Genomic DNA, 22813 nt, shown 5'->3' on the forward strand with positions numbered 1-22813 from the left:
TGTAGATCTTATTTTGCTGAACATTATTGCTGTTTACAGTTTATCTCTATCTATATAAATATTCAAGATAATAACCAAAAAACGGCAAAATTTCCTTAAAATTACCAATTCAGGGGCAGCAACCCAACAACGGGTTGTCCGATTCATCTGAAATTTTCATGGCAGATAGATCTTTACCTGATTAACAATTTTACACTATTAACAAAATGTCAGATTTGCTCTAAATGCTTTGGTTTTTGAGTTATAAGCCAAAAACTGCATTTTACCCCTATGTTCTATTTTTAGCCATGGCGGCCATCTTGGTTGGTTGGCCGGGTCACCGGACACAATTTTTAAACTAGATACCCTAATAATGATTGTGGCCAAGTTTGGTAAAATTTGGCCCAGTAGTTTCAGAGGAGAAGATTTTTGTAAAAGTTAACGACGGACGACGACGACGACGGACGACGGACGACGGACGCCAAGTGATGAGAAAAGCTCACTTGGCCCTTTGGGCCAGGTGAGCTAAAAATGGTTAAAAATTGACTATAAAGAGCAATAACTCCTAAAGGGGTCAACTGACCATTTCGGTCATGTTGACTTACTTGTAAATCTTACTTTGCTGAACATTATTGCTCTTTACAGTTTATCTCTATCTATAATAATATTCAAGATAATAACCAAAAACAGCAAAATTTCCTTAAAATTACCAATTCAGGGGTAGCAACCTAATAACAGGTTGTACGATTCATCTGAAAATTTCAGGATAGATTCTTGACCTAATACACAATTTTACCCCTGTCAGATTTGCTCTAAATGCTTTGGTTTTTGAGTTATAAGCCAAAAACTGCATTTTACCCAAATGTTCTATTTTTTGCCATGGCGGCCATCTTGGTTGGATGGCCAGGTCACCGGACACATTTCTTAAACTAGATACCCCAAAGATGATTTTGGTCAAGTTTGGATTAATTTGGCCCAGTAGTTTTAGAGGAGAAGATTTTTGTAAAAGATTACTAAGTTTTACGAATCAAAGCGCTGTAAGCGCTGAAGGCAGTTAACCAAAAACCAGGCAAACGTAATTATATGCAGTGGCGGATCCAGAAATTTTCATAAGTGGGGGCTCACTGCCTGCCTAACAGGGGACCTGCTCCAGTCATGCTTCAGTGATTCCCTATATAATCAACCAATTTTTTTCTCAAAAATGGAAAGGGGGGGGTCACTGAAAAACCCTCTAAATCCGCCTCTGATGTGGCATTAAACATTCATATATTGTACATTTATGTTTATCTAATGAATTAATTATTAAGGCAAATAATTTATATGTTATCAAGGTTTCAATAGCAATGAATATATAAATGTATATTTTTTATGGTGAGTCTGCAGTGGTACAAGTTCGCAATGATTGTAGTTGTTCTAGTTGGTAGTTAACGTTGGTTTTAGTTGACTGTTAGTAGTACGTGTTGACTTAGTACGAACATGTAATAGTATGAATGGACTGGTTTCCCTGTAAAGAAAACTGAGTATGTGTTCTATAGTACAATAGTTATGCGACACAAATCAGACAAATGTTCACTACTACAAGGATCAAAGGTGAGGTCTGACTGACCTGCCCATAGTAAATGTAAATGATTTGTTATATTGTCCCATACATGAATATATATGGTTTAGGGGTGGGGATCTCGAGGGTTTTCAAGTTCTCAAACAGGAAGGGGTAGGGTGACCCCAGGGACTTCCCCTATATTTCATTTGATTTGTTATATTGTCCCATACATGAATATATATGGTTTAGGGGTGGGGATCTCATCGGTTTCCAAGTTCTCAAACAGGAGGGGGTAGGGGGACTCCCCCCATATTTCATATAATTAGTTATATTGACCCATACATAAATATATATTGTTTAGGGGTGGGGATATCGACCGTTTCGTAAGTTCCCAAACAGGAGGGTGTGGGTCACCCCATGGACTCCCCTTATATTTCATTTGATTAGTTATATATATAGTCCCATACATGAATGTATATGGTTGAGAGGTCATCCGTTTCAAAGTTATCAAACAGGAGGAGGTAGAGTGGCCCAAAGGACGCCACCTATATATCATATGATTTGCCTACATTCAGGTAGTTATTTGGGAAAATAAAGTAAGAATCTTCCAGCTACTTTAACTGATCCTTCAAAATTGAGAAAAAAAAAATACCCCTTCAAAATTGCAGTAATATGTTTACACTTTAAAAGCATCTTGCATGCATTATCAACATTTATCACTGATAAAGAAAATTTAAGGAACCCGTGGCAGATCCAGGGGGGGGGGGGGGGGGGGGGGGTTCCGGGGGTTGGAACCCCCCCTTTTTTTTGGCCCATCAATGCATTTGAATGGGAGCATATAGTTGGAACCCCCCCTTTACTATGGGTTGGGAACCCCCCCCCCTTTTTAAAATGACTAGATCCGCCACTGCCAGGAACATATATATTGTTAGATCTACTGTTCCCAGCTGTCACATTGTATTGGATTTTGACATTAAAATTTGTCAAAAGTAATTTTGAGTTTCTGTTTAAAATATTTTCTGCTTTTTCTTTCTTTTACATATATCTTTTGGTTTTCAATTCTAGTGTTTATATTCATTTACCATGCATAGATGTATTTTGTCACCTGCCTGGATTCGCCAAAAACCCGGAATTACCCTTATCCGCTTCCGGAATCGGATCCGAAATTGTTATTGTCTTTTCACGGCAGCCATTGTCATTGTGTTCCAATGTTGTTTTTGTCAGTCAGATACGATTTTACTCGTATTAACATATTTTTTGTCGGCGATTTTCTGTATATAGCTAGCGATTGAACAAAATTGACATCGCTGTCATGAATAATAATGATTAAAATAAGTTTTGAGATCGTTGATTTGGAGACTTTGGCGAAAAGGTTTGTAAAGCTATTTTTTATTTTCTTTCAAGTGGAACTGAGACTACTATAACTGTGATATAGTTGTCTCAGAGTGGAAGGCCCGTCAGGCGTGGCTAGTAACCAATTCGAAAGTGGAAGGTCGCGGACCTCGGACCACCACTAATTTGAACCCCTGCCTCCAAATTGAAAAGATACGAATTTCGTCTTCTAATTTGAAATTGCCGCCAACAGCATGAACAGTTGAACTTATTATATAATAGACTACTGACGTAGTTGTACTACGTATTGACGACAAACAATATTCCTACGACTTTTGCCTTTTAGGAAATCTTAACTACTTGTCTTAAAAGATTTTCGGCGATTAAAAATTTCGTACAATTGTTTTTTGACATCTTAGCCAAAAGCACAGGCGATAATAAACTACATAAGAATTCCTCATGAGCACTACTTCCTATGTGCAACTTCAAAACTTTTGGGAAAATCGACGACCATTTAACGTTTTTATGGTAATATTTTTTATATTCTAGAATAAAAAGTATTAAAAAGTGTTCAATTAGTTATATATAACATAGTAGCCAGCTAGATAATAACAATGGCAAGTATTTCAGCATTTTTTGGGTAGACCACAAATCTAGGGTGCTCGCATAATGCAGATTAACTGCATAAAAATGGTTAATAATTGACTACAAAGGGCAATAACTCCTAAAGGGGTCAACTGACCATGTTGATCATGTTGACTTATTTGTAGATCTAGTTTTGCTGAACATTATTGCTGTTTACAGTTTATCTCTATCTATAATAGTATTCAAGATAATAACCAAAAACAGCAAAATTTCCTTAAAATTACAAATTCAGGGGCAGCAACCCAACAACAGTTTGTCCGATTCAACTGAAAATTTCAGGGCAGATAGATCTTGACCTGATAAACAATTTTACCCCCATGTCAGATTTGCTCTAAATGCTTTGGTTTTTGAGTTATAAGCCAAAAACTGCATTTTACCCCTATGTTCTATTTTTAGCCATGGCGGCCATGTTTTTTGATGAAATGGGAATTAAAACACAAACTTTATTCTAGATACCCTAGGAATCAATCAGATGAAGTTTGGTTTGAATTGGTTCAGTAGTTTCAGAGGAGATCTTTGAAATAGTTTACGACGACGACGGACGGAAGACGACTACGGACGGACGACGACGACGGACGGACGACGACGAACGCCAAGTGATGGCAAAAGCTCACATTTCCTTTTAGGAAAGGTGAGCTAATAAAAAGTGTAAATATCCAATTTGGATTCTGTGGAGTAAAGCAAAAGTTTAATAACATACTCAATTAATAATACGAAAAATGACACTTATGAACCAGGAAAGAGTAGAATAAGAAATAATAATAAAAGTCATTCTGAAAAAAAAGTATTAAAGTTAAAGATGAACATTGATAAAACATACAAATTATAATACATTTCATAACTTTTATTTCTCATCTTCATCCTAGTCATGCCTTCAATTTCAAATGTACCCCCATGCAAGCACAGTACCGCATCCAGCTTGCTTTAAATATTTTTAAGTGTAAAAAGAAAATATTTGGTTGTGCAATATGTTAAAGTACTTATATTTTCTGTAAAATAGGTTCGAGCAGAACATATTCACTGATTTCTATAAAATACCTTCAATCAAAACTAATATCACAAGAACTTATTTCACTTTTTTTTTAATCTTAATATTTGAACAAAACTCTGGAACTTATTTCACATTTGGTTCAGAAATTAGTTCCAGAACAAATTTTATAGTGCTGGAACATATTTTTGTTACATACACACCTCATTGATTTTTCCAATAGAAAAAGTAAAAACAGATTATTTCTCATCTATTTAGAGCAACATATACTTTATTGTTTGGCCTATTTAAATCTTTGGAAACTTATATGACAGGGACTACTCCACTAACTAACAAACTGATTAAGTTTTGAAGAAAATATTAGGGAAACATTTTAGGGTTGAAGTGATATGAAATATTTATACAATCAACGGAGATGGTTTCAGTATAGTAATATGTTACCACTATGTGTCATTTTGAGCATGATAATAAACTTACTGCAAAATTGGATGAAAATGGATCCAAACCAGTAAATAATGTCTGTAAGAAATGCCGACCTGTAAGATAAACATTTGTGATGACTCACGTCACTTTAAAAAAAAACAAATTATGAGACTGAAGATTTGGAATTGTAACTAAATAGAAAGCAATCAAAGTTTTCATGGTGTTTTCCAACAGAGCAATATTTCCACTTATACTGGACCAGTTAGCAGTAAACAAATAATTGCTTACCATAGAGTTTTTTTTTTGTGTAATTTTTTATAAATGAATTACTGTTAAAGACGTCATGCAATATTTTTTTTTAGACTGATGATAGCAGCCACTTTGTGACATGTTGTAATATAGAGCACAATGAGTGTTCTGAAGGAAGTGTTATTATCAGTGATCTAGATCCTATCTTCTACTTTCATAAATATGTGTAATCAATGCATCTCTCTCATTGGAGATAAATGAATTTCATGAACATAAAGTTGTGGTGGTACTCAATCATCTACTTGAGCAGAAGTCAACACACCCACATCGATTGATTATCAATTAATGCCTGTATTCTATTTTCTGTTTTGTTTTCTTTAACACATGTCTCAACACTTACCAACTTGACTGATGAAAGCTTCCCTTCTTTTATATTCTTCTGAGTGGATTTGTGTGGATTCTTCTGCTACACTGCTAGCCCACTAAGATAATAAAGAATATTTTTCTCTGAATTTTCTTTTCTATGGATGCTTAATTTTAATTCATTTTATAACAGAAGTAGGAAATAATGACTGAATCTAGTTATACCATTATATTACAATAAAGAGCTTCCCCATGAGCTCATGATACACCCCTACATTTTATTGAGGAATAAAGTTCACTTACTTAATAATGCCATAAACAAAAAAAAAGAGAGTTATTTTAATAGATATAAACTTATCAACAAAGCCTTATAAGATCTGCTCAAGCACATTTGAGTTGTTGTCCCTTAACTGGAAAATCCCCTCTTCTTTGTTAAATAAATTCCCATAGCTCACAAATATAAATTCTAAAATTCACTTACATGGAAAGGGAGCTTACAAAAAATGATATCCACATTTCCTTAAAGTTTCATGCACATTATGGGAAATTGTTGATTTTAGCACTCAATAATGATTGTGATTGTTAAGTTTTTACATTTTCCAAAACCTTGAATTTACTGAAAATATTACCTCTGTAAATGTAGATGAGAATCTCCTACGTCTGACTACCTCTACAACAAGACAGGCGTATATATTAGGAGCATCATGAATCTGTTTAAGAACTTCTAGTCTCTTTCTCAGTCTCTTCAGATTCTCATGGTATATTATCAGTTTACCATCTATATCACATATTCTCTTCTCAACCAACATAACCCATCTGAAACAAAAACATAATAACTATAAATGTATGTCTACAAGTTAACACAAAATAGTTTGTTGTAGGACTGTCTAAATATCTTATAACATATAATTATAAAACAAGGATGAGTCCAAAGTACACAGATGCCCCACTTGCACTATCATTTTCCATGTTCAATGGACCTTGAAATTGGTAAAAAATCTAATTTGGCATTATAATTAAAAAGATCATACCATTGGGAACATGTGTACTAAGTTTCAAGTTGATTGTACTGCAGTTTCATAAAAAAACTACCTTGACCAAAAACTTTAACCTGAAGAGGGACAGACAACAAACGCACAGACGGACACATGAACAAACGAACGCACAGATGGACGAACTGACGCACAGACCAGAAAACATAATGCCCCTCTACTATCGTAGGTAGGGCATAAAAATCTATAGCTTCTCATAATAAACAAAAAGTCTATTAATAATCATTTAAAAATACAAGGTAAATGAATTTTAAGACAATTAAGTTTTCATTATGGACTTACACATCTAATTAACCACTGTACATTTTTTCTAGAGTTTGTCACTATGTGTAGATGACATATTTTGTCCTATCTGGTACATTTAACCATACCTTAGTCTAGCATGAAGATTTATTGCTAGTTCCTCTTTCGCCATTTTACACTTCTTTTTAGTTTCCTGTATTTTCTTGTGATTGTTGACCATAACAAGGAGCTGTTTTTTATGACTAGAACACAGATCTGGTAGTATAGACTTATCCTTCAAAGCACTCACTCTATTCTGATTTTGTACAAATCCCTGAAATAATAATTAAATGATATACATGTACTAATATTTACTGTTAAACTATTCATGTATGGTGAGAGGTTAAATATATATGGACTTCGATAATTATCATATTTTATTTCCTTATGCTGTGGTTGAGGGTTTACCTCATTCAAATTAAAATTTCAAGCTTCATATTTCATTGAAACAAGAATGTGTCCATAGTACACTCACTCACACAATCATTTTCTATGTATTGTGGACCTTGAAATTGGGGTAAAAACTCTAATTTGGCATTTTAATTAGAAAGATCATATCATAGGGAACATGTAAACTAATTTTCAAGTTGATTGGACTTCTACTTCATCAAAAACTACCTTGACTAAAAACTTTAACCTGAAATTTGCACTATCATTTTCTATGATAGTGAACTGTGAAATTGGAGTCAAACTCTAATTTGGCATTTAAATTAGAAAGATCATATCATAGGGCATATGTGTACTAAGTTTCAAGTTGATTGGATTTCAACTTCATCAAAAACTACCTTGACCAAAAACTTTAACCTGAAGCGGGACAGACAGACGAACCGACGGAAGGACAGATGAACGAACGGACGCACAGACCAGAAAACATAATGCCCCTCTGCTACAGTAGGTGGGACATAAAAATAAATTTTAAATCACCTGTACAGTATTAATGTCAATATTATCCTTACAATTTTAAACCTTTTACCTTTTATTAACAAAAATAACATTGGCATACTAATTTTAACATACCATATATGTTCAAATACAAAAATCCACACTACGCATGGAATATAACATATACTTTAATACAAATGACATTGTATAGGCTTTTAGTGGTGTCACCATTATCATGTTTATATTATTTTCAGTCATTTCTACTACAGGTATATATTCTTCTATACATATGTCATATCTCAGGAAAAAAATCAAATAATTTGACGACGGACGGACGACGACGGACGCCAAGTGATGGCAAAAGCTCACATTTCCTTTTAGGAAAGGTGAGCTAATAATCGTTCTATAAGACCTTATTATGCATAGACCTTTTCCTAAAACTTAATTATTGTCATGACCACAGTACAGACTCTACAAATCTGAGACAAACAGCTTATTTATTTCACTTAGTCCCAGTCATCTATATCTTATACTAACCTGAGCCATATCACCTTGTTCCTGAACAACCCTCTTCCCAGAACTCAATATTTGGTCCAGGCCATACAATCGGTCCTCAATACCTTTCACTTCTTTCATGCTAGGATTGTCTACTTGTGTGAACATTTCTTGGACTTCTTTGGTTAGTGTATTCAGGACTCGATCATCTAATTGTTCTGTTGCTTTAATACACTTAACAACCATATCATGAAGACTATGTGATGGGTCCTGAAATATGAAATAGTATGGTGTTTCCAAGAAATGTAAATCTTTTTTGTCAATGGTATTTCCCTTATGTTGGTATCAATGTTCGTTTTTTAACTTGTGTTCAATATCAATACCCATATGTATACTAAGAATTTGCATTTTTGAATTCAAGTTTATTTTTTGTACCAAAATGTATTTTTTTTCTCATTGTAGGAGGTGTAATAATTCTAGTGGAAAACAATACCGAAAGTACAATAGCTATATCATAATCACTAAGAACTGGTCAAAAATGAAATGGTTAATACCAGTTCTATAATTTATATTTGACAACTGATCTAATATAAATGTTCTGCAATACGTTCATGATAAATAATCCAACAAAAAAAACTTACACTGATCTGAAATTTGACCCCACTAACCTGAGAACTGATCCAATCAAAAAGACTTTTACTTGATGTTGATGAACCAGATGATGAGGTGGATGAAGATTTGTCATAAAGCTCAGTTGAAGATTGTGTTATAAGGCAAGGTAGAACTGGTATCTTTGCCAAGAGCTGCAGGGAGTGTTCCACACTTAAATAGAAAACATACCATTATATTATTTTGTAGAACCAAAACTGGCATCTCTGCAGGAAGGCATCAAAGAAAAAAGAAAATATCCTTTCAAGGTGTCATTATTATTTGAACTATGTTTGTTCTTATTTTCTGTACAACTGGTATCTCAGTTTAAAGGTATGAGGAGTGTTCCTATTTTATAGTAGACAATTATGCCTTTTCTTAGTTCAGTTGTAATGCTATATCATTGAAACGAGTTTCTAACAATTGCGAGAATATTGGTGAGATAAACTAGTGATATCAACAGTAAGACAATCCTTACTGTAACATTACTGATGGCAAACATTATTTGAAGGCTTCAACAGAATGCATTTTGGGAATCACTTACCTTGACAGAACTTTCAAGTAATCATCTCTTGGTTCTAAGTATTCATTGTACGACTCAGTAAATATTTCTGATCTATGTCGCAGAGCACTGAAATAAAAACATACCAATCTATATATAAGTATTCATTGTACGACTCAGTAAATATTTCTGATTTAAGGTAGCACAATACAAAGATTTTATAACTCCAACCCTAAGTTTTAAAATGCTGTAACTTTCTTAATAATGCTTGAAAATTTATAAAATTGGTAGTTTTGGATAGCTAACAGATTACACTTTCAAATAAATGCAATGTTAGTATTATGCAACAATTATGTAACCAATTATAATCTTATTTGTGTCTAAAATATTTTTCACCAAATTTCCTCTTTCAAATGAAATTAGCTTCTGCATAGGTATCCCTAGAGGGTTGATTTTAATATATGTTGTTCCTATGGCCATTATCTACAAAAGGGTGTCTCAGATTTCAGAAAGAATGTATAGAACAAATTTGACACCTAATTGAACATTATCTTCTTTTATGTGGTTAGGATGTTTACACTAATTAGAGATTTATGAGAGAATGGAACACCATAGAGACAATCTGAGACACCCTTTTGAAGCCCATGATGTGTTGATTAAGATTCTGTTAAAATTTTCTGTATAGTTAAAGAGGTGATAGAGCTAAATTCATTCAAGTGAACTTACCCAGATTTTGCCACTAATTACATAATAATTGATTACATAATGATTGCATAATAAAAATATTGCATTTATTTAAAAGATTAATCTTTTATCTATCTATATATACCTCTTTTATTATTTTCTATGCATTCATAAGAAAGTTACAGCATTTCAAAGGTTAGAGATTGGAAGTAAAAAAATCTTTGTATTGTGCTACCTTATGTCGCAGAGCACTGAAATAAACACATACCAATCTATATATAAGTATTCATTGTACGACTCAGTAAATATTTCTGATTTATGTCGCAGAGCACTGAAATAAACACATACCAATCTATATATAAGTATTCATTGTAGGATTCAGTAAATATTTCTGATTTATGTCGCAGAGCACTGAAATAAAAACATTCCCATCTATATAGATTTCATTGTACGACTCAGTAAATATTTCTGATCTATGTTGTAAAGCACTGAAATAAAAACATTCCCATCTATTTATAAGTATTTATTGTATGACACAGTAAATATTTCTGATCTATGTCGCACTGAAATAAAAACATTCCAATCTATATATAAGAAATTTATAATTACTTCGATGTATCTTCTACATTATTATTATTTTTTTTTTCAACTTCAGATACTTTATTTCCCTAATAATTGTTAACAACAATGTTACAACAGTGGTACTAAGGTTCTCCCCTGTATTATATTATTAGCAATAAAACCAGGCGATTTCTTTGGCAAACTTTTTATAAATCTACATAGTTTTACGTGAGTAATAGCTTTCTACTAGCATGTATACAATGAAAAATAAAACATAACTTTGAACGTCTTTTGTTTAGCTTTTAGTTTCAGATTATAAAAGCAAAAGTAAAAGAGCATGGTTTCTGATTTATCAGATCAAGAGGTCAGTATAATTGAATTACGATTGTTTTTTCGATAGTGTCGTATCATTCAAATACACTAAACACTGAATAATATACCATATCTGATATTTAAACAAAAATTAAGGAGCAATTTTTTCTTCTTTTTATTTCAATGATATGTTTGTGATTCTAGGTCAATCAAATGCAAACAAAACCGACAGAGAATCAAATTTCTAAGATTTTTTCTTCAACATTAGTAACACTGCACCTCTGTCCTCGTCTGTAAAATAGGCATGAAATGAGAATGAAAATGAAATGAAACAAAACTACATTTCACAATTGTGTATGAGGGATATAATATATATATATGACCTTGAAATGTTAGCTAGATTAACTCATATTATTGATCCTGTACTTGAAAATTGATGCATGCAGATAAATTGACAATCTCTGATATAAACACTGACCTTGTGATGTCCTCTAAATTAGCCACCACTGCTGCCCAGCCTTGCTGCTGAAGATGTTGATCATGAACAAGCTGTTCACAGGCTTTCAATTCTTCATGATCTACTTCATGTATTTGCTGTGATAAAGAGATAATTTTACATACTGAAACTATTTACTTATCTAATTCATGTATAGTAACTAATGCATTAATAGGCAATATAATTGCTGTCCATATCAAATGTGCAGTTGTACAAAGGGTCAACTATTGATTGCTTGATTAATTTCAATGTTCTTTAAACTTTAAAAAACTTGATACATGATACAACTGCATACCAAAAAATCAAGGCAATAAATGTCAAAACCTTTTTTTCAATCTGGACAAAAAATTTAAATTGTTTTATCAAAAACAAAAGCCAAACACTGTGTCTTCAACGAATAATGCATCTCAAATATAAATAAGTGGAGAATGTCTCTATAAGCCACAGATGCCCCTGCTTGTTTTTATGAATGAGTCAATGTATTAATCGTAAAAGTGACTTGATCTGTGTTTAAAAGTAACTAGCATTGTGTATAAGTATTATAACATTTGGTTCAGGCAAACACTAATGCTAGAAAACAGAAACGAAAATTCAGCAATTTTCATATATATAAAGTGGTACATGTATAACTCATGAACAGTAAAGTGATGCTACCAAATTTCAAACTGGATCTGTGTTTTGTGGTAATAAGCATTATGTTTAAGTTTTATATCATTTGGTTGAAGCAAATTTTAGTTAAAGAACAGAAACCATTTTTGGGGCCTTACCAAAGATAACTGTGCTCTGGAAACAACTGTTCCATATGCTGGGGGCATCAGAAGAGATCCTTCTACTTGACTCTGTATATCTACATCTATAAAAAAAAAACCCGGTTCAAACTTATTGATATAGCAAATTGAGTAAGATTATAACACACAAAACCAGATGCTCTGCAGGGTGCAGATTTATACGACCGCAGAGGTTGAACCCTGAATGGTTGAGGCAAGTATGGACATAACATTGAAGCTTGATTCAGCTCTAAATTTGGATTGTGATTAAATAGTTGACACAGCATAGGTTTCTGACACAGAATGAATGTGGTCTGATGAACTAAAAAAAAATGTTTGCCTTTGAGCAATTCACTATGCCGTTGAATATTAATCCTCTAAAAAAAATGTTTGAAAACATTTTCTTTTTATTTATGAAATCTGAAATGAGAAAAATTGAACCCCCCCTCCCCAATTTTTTTTTTCACATCCCCCTTTCCCTTATTCCAAAACTGATCTCAATTCAAATTTCTAATGGAGTTTGAAACAATAACTACTCATTTAAATACATCATTAAATATCAAAATGTAAAAAAAGTGCTTGTAATCACTGAATGGTAAAGATTGTTTTAATTTATTAGTTGGTAGTAAAAGTGAATATACATTGTATATTGTATAAAACAATGATTTAAGTTGATTCAACTGCTATTCTGGACAAAGAAAGATAACTCCAATTTTCAAAGAATATTTCATAAAAACTGTGCAATTGAAAATTTCTTGCTATTGCGCAATATTGTGCAATTAGATATTTCTTGCTATTGTGCAATGCTGTGCAATTGAAGATTTCTTGCTATTGCACAATACTGTGCAATTGAAGATTTCTTGCTATTGTGCAATACTGTGCAATTGAAAATTTCTTGCTATTGCACAATACAGTGCAATTGAAAATTTCTTGCTATTGCATAATAATTTTGGACCTCGATTTGGACCAACTTTAAAAAACTGGGCCCATAATCAAAAATCTAAGTACATGTTTAGATTCAGCATATCAAAGAACCCCAAGAATTCAATTTTTGTTAAAATCAAGCTTAGTTTAATTTTGGACCCTTTGGACCTTAATGTAGACCAATTTGAAAACAGGACCAACCAGGTGCTCAGCAGGGCGCAGCTTTATACGACCGCAGAGGTCGAACCCTGAACAGTTGGGGCAAGTATGGACAAAACATTCAAGCGTGATACAGCTCTGAATTTGGATTGTGATCAAATTTTTGACATTACATGGGTTTTTTTTACACAAAACAAATGTCAAGATTTTACAAATCAATTAAAGATTTCTTCTTCAAACTTTTTAAATCTAAAATTAAATAGTTGACACAGCATAGGTTTCTGACACAGAATGAATGTGGTCTAATGAACTTAAAAGTTTTTTTTTTGCCTTTGAGCAATTCACTATGCTGTTGAATATTAATCCTCTCAAAAAAATGTTTGAAGAAATTTTCTTTTTATTTATGAAATCTGAAATGAGAAAAATTTAAACCCCCCCCCCCTTTTTTTTCACATCCCCGTTTCCCTTTTTCCAAAACTGATATCAATTCAAATTTCTAATGGAGTTTGCAACAATAACTACTCTTTTAAATACATCATAAAATATTAAAATGTAAAATAAAGTGCTTGTTATCACTGAATGGTAAAGATTGGTTGGTAGTAAAAGTGAATATACATTGTTTATTGTATAAAACAATAAAAAAAACTTCATCAGCAACATTTTATATTGGCAAATTTCCAATGAAGTTATTTACATAAAGTTATTGGCAAATAAAAATAGAAAATGACATCATAGTCATGTCTGGCAAATGTCCAACATACATTATCTAAAAACATTTTAGATAAGATAAGGAAAAAAAGCTTCATCAGCAACATTTTATATTGGCAAATTTCCAATGAAGTTATTTACATAAAGTTATTGGCAAATAAAAATAGAAAATGACATCATAGTCATGTCTGGCAAATTTCCAACATATATTATCAACTACTATTCTATACAAAGAAAGATAACTCCAATTGAAAATTAATTGCTATTGCACAATATTGTGCAATTAGATATTTCTTGCTATTGTGCAATACTGTGCAATTGAAAATTTCTTGCTATTGCACAATACTTGATATGGAATCCTGATTTGGACCAACTTGAAAACTGGGCCCATAATCAAAAATCAAAGTACATATTTAGATAAAGCATATCAAATAAGCCCAAGAATTTAATTTTTGTTAAAATCAAACTTAGTTTAATTTTGGACCCTTTGGACCTTAATGTAGACCAATTTGAAAACTGGTCCAAAAATTAAGAATCTACATACACAGTTAGATTTGGCATATCAAAGAACCCATTTATTCAATTTTTGTTGAAATCAAACAAACTTTAATTTTGGACCCCCATTTGGACCAACTTGAAAACTAGGCCAATAATTAAAAATCTAAGTACATTTTTAAATTCAGCATATCAAAGAACCCCAAGGATTCAATTTTTGTTAAAATCAAACTAAGTTTAATTTTGGACCCTTTGGACCTTAATGTAGACCAATTTGAAAATGGGACCAAAAATTAAGAATCTACATACATAGTTAGATTCGGAATATCAAAGAACCCCAATTATTCAATTTTTGATGAAATCACACAAAGTTCAGTTTTGGACCCTTTGGACCCCTTATTCCTAAACTGTTGGGACCAAAACTCCCAAAATCAAACCCAACCTTCCTTTTATGGTCATAAACCTTGTGTTTAAATTTCATAGATTTCTATTTACTTATACTAAAGTTATGGTGCAAAAACCAAAAATAATGCTTATTTGGGCCCCTTTTTGGCCCCTAATTCATAAACTGTTGTGACCTCAACTCCAAAAATCAATCCCAACCTTCCTTTTGTGGTCATAAACCTTGTGTTAAAATTTCATTGATTTCTATTCACTTATACTAAAGTTATTGTGCGAAAACCAAGAATAATGCTTATTTGGGCCCCTTTTTGGCCCTTAATTCCTAAACTGTTGGAACCAAAACTCCCAAAATCAATCCCAACCTTCCTTTTGTGGTCATAAACCTTGTGTCATAATTTCATAGATTTCTATTCACTTAAACTATAGTTATAGTGCGAAAACCAAGAAAATGCTTATTTGGGCCCTTTTTGGTCCCTAATTCCTAAAATGTTGGGACCAAAACTCCCCAAATCAATCCCAACCTTCCTTTTGTGGTCATAAACCTTGTGTTAAAATTTCATTGATTTCTATTCACTTTTACTAAAGTTAGAGTGCGAAAAGTAAAAGTATTCGGACGACGATGACGACGACGACGACGACGCCAACGTGATAGCAATATACGACCAAAAAATTAAAATTTTTGCGGTCGTATAAAAATTAAGAATCTGAATACCAGGTTAGATTTGGCATATCAAAGAACCCCAATAATTCATTTTTTGATGAAATCAAACAAAGTTTAATTTTGGACCCTTTTGGCCCCTAATTGGTTGTGACAATACTCCCAAAATCAATCCTAACCTTCCTTTTGTGGTCATAAACCTTGTGTTAAAATTTCATAGATTTCTATTAACTTATACTAAAGTTATTGTGCAAAAACCAAGAAAAATGCTTATTTGGGACCTGTTTTTGGCCCCTAATTCCTAAACTGTTGGGAATAAAACTCCCAAAATCAATCCCAACCTTCCTTTTATGGTTATAAACCTTGTGTTTTAATTTCATAGATTTCTATTTACTTTTACTAAAGTTAGAGTGTGAAAACCAAATGTCTTTGGACGACTGACGACAACACCAACGTGATACCAATATATGACCAAAAATTTTTCAATTTTTGAGGTCGTATAAAAATACATGTACATTTAAGTGTTTAAGAAATAATTCGTTATTCTAATAACAAAAATCCTGCTTACATCAAAGACCTTTTTTCTCAATGAACTTGTGGTATAACTTTCTAGGTTACATATTTTGGATGTATATATACATATACATTATAGTGGGATTTAGTACTTTTAAAATTTACATGTATGTATGAATTAGAAATTATCATAGATCCCAATTGGGAACCAAATAGTTTATACTGGTGAACAGTCAGTGTAAAGAACAAACTTGTTTACTGGCATACTGTGGAGTCATTTATTTTCATCAGAACAAATTTTCATTGTTTAGGGAAAACTTACATGTTTCTGAATATTCAATTTCAGGTTTTTTGGTCTGCATATAAGCCTATAGAAATGTTTTTTTTTTGTTAAATTTAATTTACATGTTTCACTTGTACCCATGAAATCCACAAACAATTGATATCCAACAAATAATACTGAATCCACAGTACTGTCAAACTATAGTAGTTTTCATACCTGACCCATAGTGTACACTAGGTGATGGAGGATGCAGTGATTCTATTGTTGTCTTACTGAACAGAAAAATGGGATTTGTATCCTGAAATAAATAATACATTGCCATTGTGTAACTATATACTTTTTTTTTCATTTCTTGTTGCCTTCTGTATAGTTAAAACAGTTTAATATTACAGCAATGATGAGCAATCAACATAAAACAGAACTGTACAAAAAGTACTTTATTTTTATTGTAAAGTAAATGTATCAAAATACATAGATACATGTTTAATAGTTAAAACTAAAAAGAAAAATAGTTCAAATGTAAAATTTGAACCATGTCAAAGACAGGAAAATGCTCGTCATAATGCCTTTGACTTGATGTGTCACTGAATTATATTACGTAACTATGAGATACATAATTGCTTTTAACTGACTACAAATGTAGTTTGTAAAACTAATAAAGCATTTAATGAAGACCAGACAGACGACAGACTTTTGATGGAAGATCTACATGTATATACATTCTTACAAAAAATGATATACATCGTTGACTATCACTTAATTAAACCACAAACTGATCTAATAAACAAGAATGTGTCCATAGTACACGGATGCCCCACTCGCACTATCATTTTCTATGTTCAGTGGACCATGAAATTGGGGTCAAAACTTTAATTTGGCACTAAAATTAGAAAGATCATATCATGGGGAACATGTGTACTAAGTTTAAAGTTGATTGGACTTCAACTTCATCAAAAACTACCTTGACCAAAGACTTTAACCTGAATACGGACGAACGGATGCACAGACGAACGGATGGACGTACGGACCAGAAAACATAATGCCCTTCTACTATCATAGGTGGGGCATAAAAAAATGGTACCAACAGTAACAATATAATTTGCACCAGTGGCGGATCCAGAACTTTTCATAAGGGGGCCTGTGGGCCCACTGACTGACCTGAGGGGGGTCACTCCCATCATGCTTCAGTGATTCCCTATATAATCAACCAAATTTTCACCGCCTCAGACCCCCCCTGGATCTCCCTATGTGCACTGAACCTTTACCATTATAAAAGTCATGAAATATTTATCAAATCTAATAAGGAAAACTTTTGATTTAAAAAAAAGAATAATTTACAGATTACTGAATCATTAACTACGCGTATGAACACATAACATATAATTTTTATGTGACTTCTATTTTAAAGGTAGAAACTTACTGTTCCAGCATGATATTTTCCAACCGTAAAAACAGGATCTAAACTCTCTCCTCCACTTATTAACAACACTTGCTTTTCCTCTGGAATGGGATATTCTCTGGCAATTGCATGCTGCAAGTTTGCCACACTGAAATAATGATCTTTAATATTGAAATCACTTTGGCTTTTCAATCTAACTCATGAAATTAAATTATATTCCATTTCACTCCATCCAAATCAAATTTCTTTGTGACAATCATTCAAAAGTTATATAGTATCATCCAAAGTTTATTTTATTTATCTTAACAATACATGCATTAAGGAAACTAAATTAAAGTGACATCATTTAAAACAAATGAAGCTATGTTTCAAAAGTTTAATATGGCTCTAGTTATTCAGTTGTGTTTTATTTACATGTACACACTTTTATTTTATGTTTATTTATATACTTTTTTTCAAGAACTGACACAAGCATGCATGTACACATTCTACATAAGTGCAAATACTTGCTTATAAAATACAATAAATCCTTATTTTTAATGATTGTATTGACATGTATTTAAACACAAAACAATTTCAACAAATAATATGGATTTTTTCTATCTAACTTAAGTCATTCCCAATTTTTTTTGTTCATGATTTTCTGTATCTAGACATACCTTTCCATTGCCAGCTTCATGTCAAATGTCATCATAGTCCCTGTGTCGACATGGAACACATACAACATGGTTGTTTTTTATTTCTCAATACTTCAGATGTAATTCTCCTAAAATATCCAAAACTTATAATCAAATTTGAAACTAGATTCATATTAAATGTGTAAGTGTGTGTGTATTGTGTAATACATTTTTGGAACTTTTATCATCCTTACAATGTAACATTAAATGTTATAACATAAAATATATATACAAATGTGTGCTTTCTCAATGGAAATAATACCAACATCTTCATGATCTTCAGTATGTTAAAAAAAATGTTAAAAACTCTAGCTATATATCTAAACAGAACAACAAGTTGCAAAACCAAGTTAAATACTGTAAATTCAGAAATCATCGAAAAATGCGACAGGGTTATAATCGCAATAATTTTAACTTGCATTTTGAAATTCTTTATTTGAATTAAAAAGAATTTTTCACAATATCGTGAACATTCAAATTGCATTTTTGTCTAAAATAACAAAATTGCAATAATAAATGCATGCAACAACTTCTCAATTTACAATACATAAATAAATAAAGCAAGGCATTGACAATCATGATAATGGGGTATGGTTGACAAGGATGTTATAAAAAAAAAAAAAAGCACACATTCACAACAAGATATCTATCCACCACATAACAAAGAAAACGGATGTTAACAAATACAGGACACCTTGACTACAAGACATCTATCCACAAAAGACCAAGGAAGTAGAAAGAATCAAAGAGCAGATTGCTCTGAGGGATACGATTGCCGTTGTTTCATTGTCACATGTACATGTATACATGTAGCTGGATAATATTATTTTCAAAACTAATTCAACTGTACGTTTAAAATTGTTACAAAATAGCCAATCACAGATAAAAGTGTATGAACAATGTAATCAGGCCTATGTTTTATTTTTGTACTAAAAAATATATATATACTCGTAAATATACGTTGATAGTGGGTCTTCCAATGGATAGAAACAATTGCCTGTGCTCAGACCACAGGAGTTTGAAATCCTATCAATAAGGGGGTAAAAATATACCAAAGTCGACTATCACAGTAAAGCTTCTCTCGCTTCTCTCTTCGATGTGCTCAGACTGAGAGAAGGTATTTCACTTCGTATCTTATCACCTATTTTCCTACATTAATTCTAGGAGGAACCCCATTCTTAACTCTTTAAATATTTAATTTCCTTTGGGTCAGTGATCATGACTCCTTTCCGTACACTTTTATCGGTTTAAAATGCGATCGTTTTTAATACGACGTTTATTGACAGAACGAGCTAATACACGACGTGTTGTTTTGATTTAGAATTCACGGAAGTTACTTCCGGAAGGGAGACAACTCGAAACGATAATATGGAAGACTCCATTTCGTCTGAAGGGGTGTTCTACGATGAGGACAACATTTATTTTAATTTAAATGATGCATATGATTTAAAATTATGCAACAACAATAACCTTCAATAGTAGAAATACATAGAAAAGATCCCATGAGTTATAAATTAATTAATTGAGTGGAGAATCCACAGCAACCATTCAATCTAAAACCCCTTGAAGTCAAGAAAACTATACGCATGCGCATAATTTCCAAAACAAACCCTGGAGCAAGAACGTATATTAAATGTTTATTAAACGACCTAGATGGTTCTCTGTTTCTTTATGGAAGTACAATCTCAAATATCAGTTTCATAACGGTAACATATAAGAAAAACTCCACTTCAGTTCTTAAATGACGGAAATAGATTTATCGGAATTCAGAGAACTCTCGCATTTTATCAAAACTGGGAATTCCCTCTGACGTGTTTCTAAATTTATAAAAATACTAAATATTATAAATACTGCTTAATTCTGATTTTCCGTGTTGTTTAAAACACGCATATAAGTCAAGGGAATTATCAAACATGAAGATTATGAAAAGAACATTATAGGAAAGTTGTTGAAGTTCAATACCTTTGTTTGTTTTTACCTTTTAAAGCAAGCCAATCATAAGAATCTGAGATGTTCTTTAATGTTTAGAATAAAACGATTGACGTGAGGGGAATGCTCTGAGCCACCGGTATAAGTCTACAGATTGCTTGAAAGCAATCGTATCCCAAAAACACACTGATAAGGCATCTACTCACCAAAGGTTAAGGGACTAGGAGGCAAACAAGTATAGGACACATTGACTACAAGACATCTCTCCACCAAATACAAAGGATGTAAACAAGACAGGACACATTGATAAGACATCTATCCATTAAAGACAAAGGATGTAAGCAAAACAGAACACGTTGACTACAAGAAATCCAGCAAAAGACAAGGAAGTAAAAAACACAAAACACATTGATAAGAATTCAATCAACCAAAGGACAAGCTAGGACATGTAGGATGTAAACAAGTACAGGACACATTTAATTTCAGTGCCACTAGATGATGATGTTAAATTGATTGATCGATAGTTGGTGTTTTAACACCACTTATTAAGTGCTACTTTTGGGTTGTTTTGTGGCAGCCAGTTTTTATTAGTGGAGGAAGTCTGACTACCTGAAGAAAACTACGGAACTTCAATTGGAAAACTGACAATCCTAGTCAATTAAGATTGGAGTTGAGTGCACATGCACCAGCATGGTTAAAACCCACAACCTCAGTGCTGACTGGCTAGTTATTAACTTATTACAGCAGTACAACTAGATAGACCACATGGCAACTGTGGCCACACTAGACATGCTAGATGTTAAACAGCCATCTATCCATGCCAATAGAAAGTATTTAATGCAGGAATATGAAATTATCCATAGAGGCAGTTCAAATTGGTCTCATATTTTTCTCCAATTATAGTTGTTAATCCAGGGAAAAGCAAACAATCCAAAACCGTTAATATCGATCTTTTAGAAACAGATTCCACTTCTGCGATAAGTTTCTTTATATAGAATAAGTAGACAATAGACGTATATATACTTGTGTGCAAATTTGTCCACCAATATGTAATATTACACATGTTCCCGTAAAACTTGGAAAATTTACGTCACATTTAAAAAGTGATTGTTGCTTGATGTCAGAAGATTATTTGAAGCAGATCTAAGGTCACTCAGAGACAATATTCAGCTGAATACCAAAACTGAAAAATGTTTTATTCCTTGCTTGCTACTTGGCACCTTTCACAAAATGTTTTTGATTATGTAACAAATTTAAACTGAAGCCAGTGAAGGTCATTCAAAAAGAGAACAATTGAAAGATATAAATACAACTTACAATCTATTATTTTGCTTAGGAAGGTAATGTGTGTAATGTGTTAAAATCCACAGTGAAACTTTATGACCATTGTGAATGTTGTGTCCCTGTGACAATTTCATATACAGAATCAATTCTACTTTCATTTGACAAGTTATGAGGAAGACACGTCATAATTCCAAAAATAAATCATATTTTCTAGAATAGACATTATTTTCAAGTTTATAAATGACATCACTTTAATCGATTGCACCATAAATTCTTTGGTGTTGTTCAGGTTCAAAGGCTTTGTTTACGTTTTTTTTTGTTTTTACGGATGTTATTTTTTTTACTCTTCGTTGTAATATAATGACCATAAAATAAGCAATTGTGTTACCTTTCGTTACAAGTTTAAAGTCTGGCATAGTATCTTGTATTCTTTTGGTATAAACTTTACATATTTTCCAGGTAAAAGTATGCAAATTCATATGAAGATCAGACGTCTTGTATGTTTACAAAATATGTCATTCCTGAAGAATTCGACGGAGGGAGATAACTCTAACAATAAATTAGTTTTCCCCGCGCTTTTTGAAGGGTTTTGGAGCCACTGGCACTGAAGGCCCAAGAAGCTATAGAACAAATGATGCAAAATCATGCTTTCTGGGTGTTCCGAAGACCCTTTCATAATCTGAAAATGAAGTTTTGTTTTAATAATTTTTTGACAGTATTTATTTTGGTCTCAAAGCAAAATGTATAAATTCAGTGTAAGACTGAAGTTTCTAGAGACAACATCAAAAGACCAATGTGCATGATAAAGCAAAAATGGAATTCACATAGTTAAGTCTGTGGCTGCTGGTTTTTTTTAAACTCATGTGATCAAGTTCTTAACAAAATTACTAGATTACAAAAGGAATGCAACACTAACAGAATACAATATATAGGGCAATCAATGAACAAAAGATACGATACGGCGACATCATGTTCGATCGCTATTTCCATTTCTAGCTAATACAAATACCAAAAAAGACAACCCGATTTACCCGAAATACTGGACAGTACATCAAACCATACCAACCTCCGACACCAGACGTTAATTAAAAAAACTGTGCAAACAACAATGAACATTACCGGGTCAAAATAGCCTGTTTTCTGTTGAGTATCTTTGTTGAAAACCAATTAAAAGGTTGCAGG

At 32.5% G+C, this 22813-nt stretch overlaps 1 protein-coding gene across 2 annotated transcripts in view; it reads right to left on the reverse strand.

Moving 5' to 3' along the window:
• LOC143056464 (uncharacterized) overlaps positions 1 to 22159 on the reverse strand; it is a 43877-nt gene extending 21718 nt beyond the window's left edge. Inside the window, exons 1-13 of one of the 2 annotated variants that reach the window (XM_076229543.1) lie at positions 22020 to 22159; positions 18401 to 18507; positions 17763 to 17889; positions 16559 to 16640; positions 12201 to 12286; positions 11416 to 11531; positions 9423 to 9509; positions 8899 to 9052; positions 8273 to 8500; positions 6943 to 7127; positions 6149 to 6335; positions 5557 to 5638; positions 4962 to 5020 (exon numbers count right to left, since the gene is read on the reverse strand). In XM_076229543.1, the coding sequence (XP_076085658.1) occupies positions 4962 to 5020; positions 5557 to 5638; positions 6149 to 6335; positions 6943 to 7127; positions 8273 to 8500; positions 8899 to 9052; positions 9423 to 9509; positions 11416 to 11531; positions 12201 to 12286; positions 16559 to 16640; positions 17763 to 17889; positions 18401 to 18468 (1461 nt within the window). In that variant the 5' untranslated portion in view covers positions 18469 to 18507; positions 22020 to 22159. Of the gene's footprint in view, positions 1 to 4961; positions 5021 to 5556; positions 5639 to 6148; positions 6336 to 6942; positions 7128 to 8272; positions 8501 to 8898; positions 9053 to 9422; positions 9510 to 11415; positions 11532 to 12200; positions 12287 to 16558; positions 16641 to 17762; positions 17890 to 18400; positions 18508 to 21664; positions 21800 to 22019 lie in introns of those variants that run through there. The other variant, XM_076229551.1, reaches the window with a different exon arrangement.
• Between the last annotated feature and the right edge of the window lie 654 nt (positions 22160 to 22813).

The sequence above is a fragment of the Mytilus galloprovincialis genome, chromosome 1, assembly GCF_965363235.1.
Source record: "Mytilus galloprovincialis chromosome 1, xbMytGall1.hap1.1, whole genome shotgun sequence".
Taxonomy (NCBI): Eukaryota; Metazoa; Mollusca; class Bivalvia; order Mytilida; family Mytilidae; genus Mytilus; species Mytilus galloprovincialis.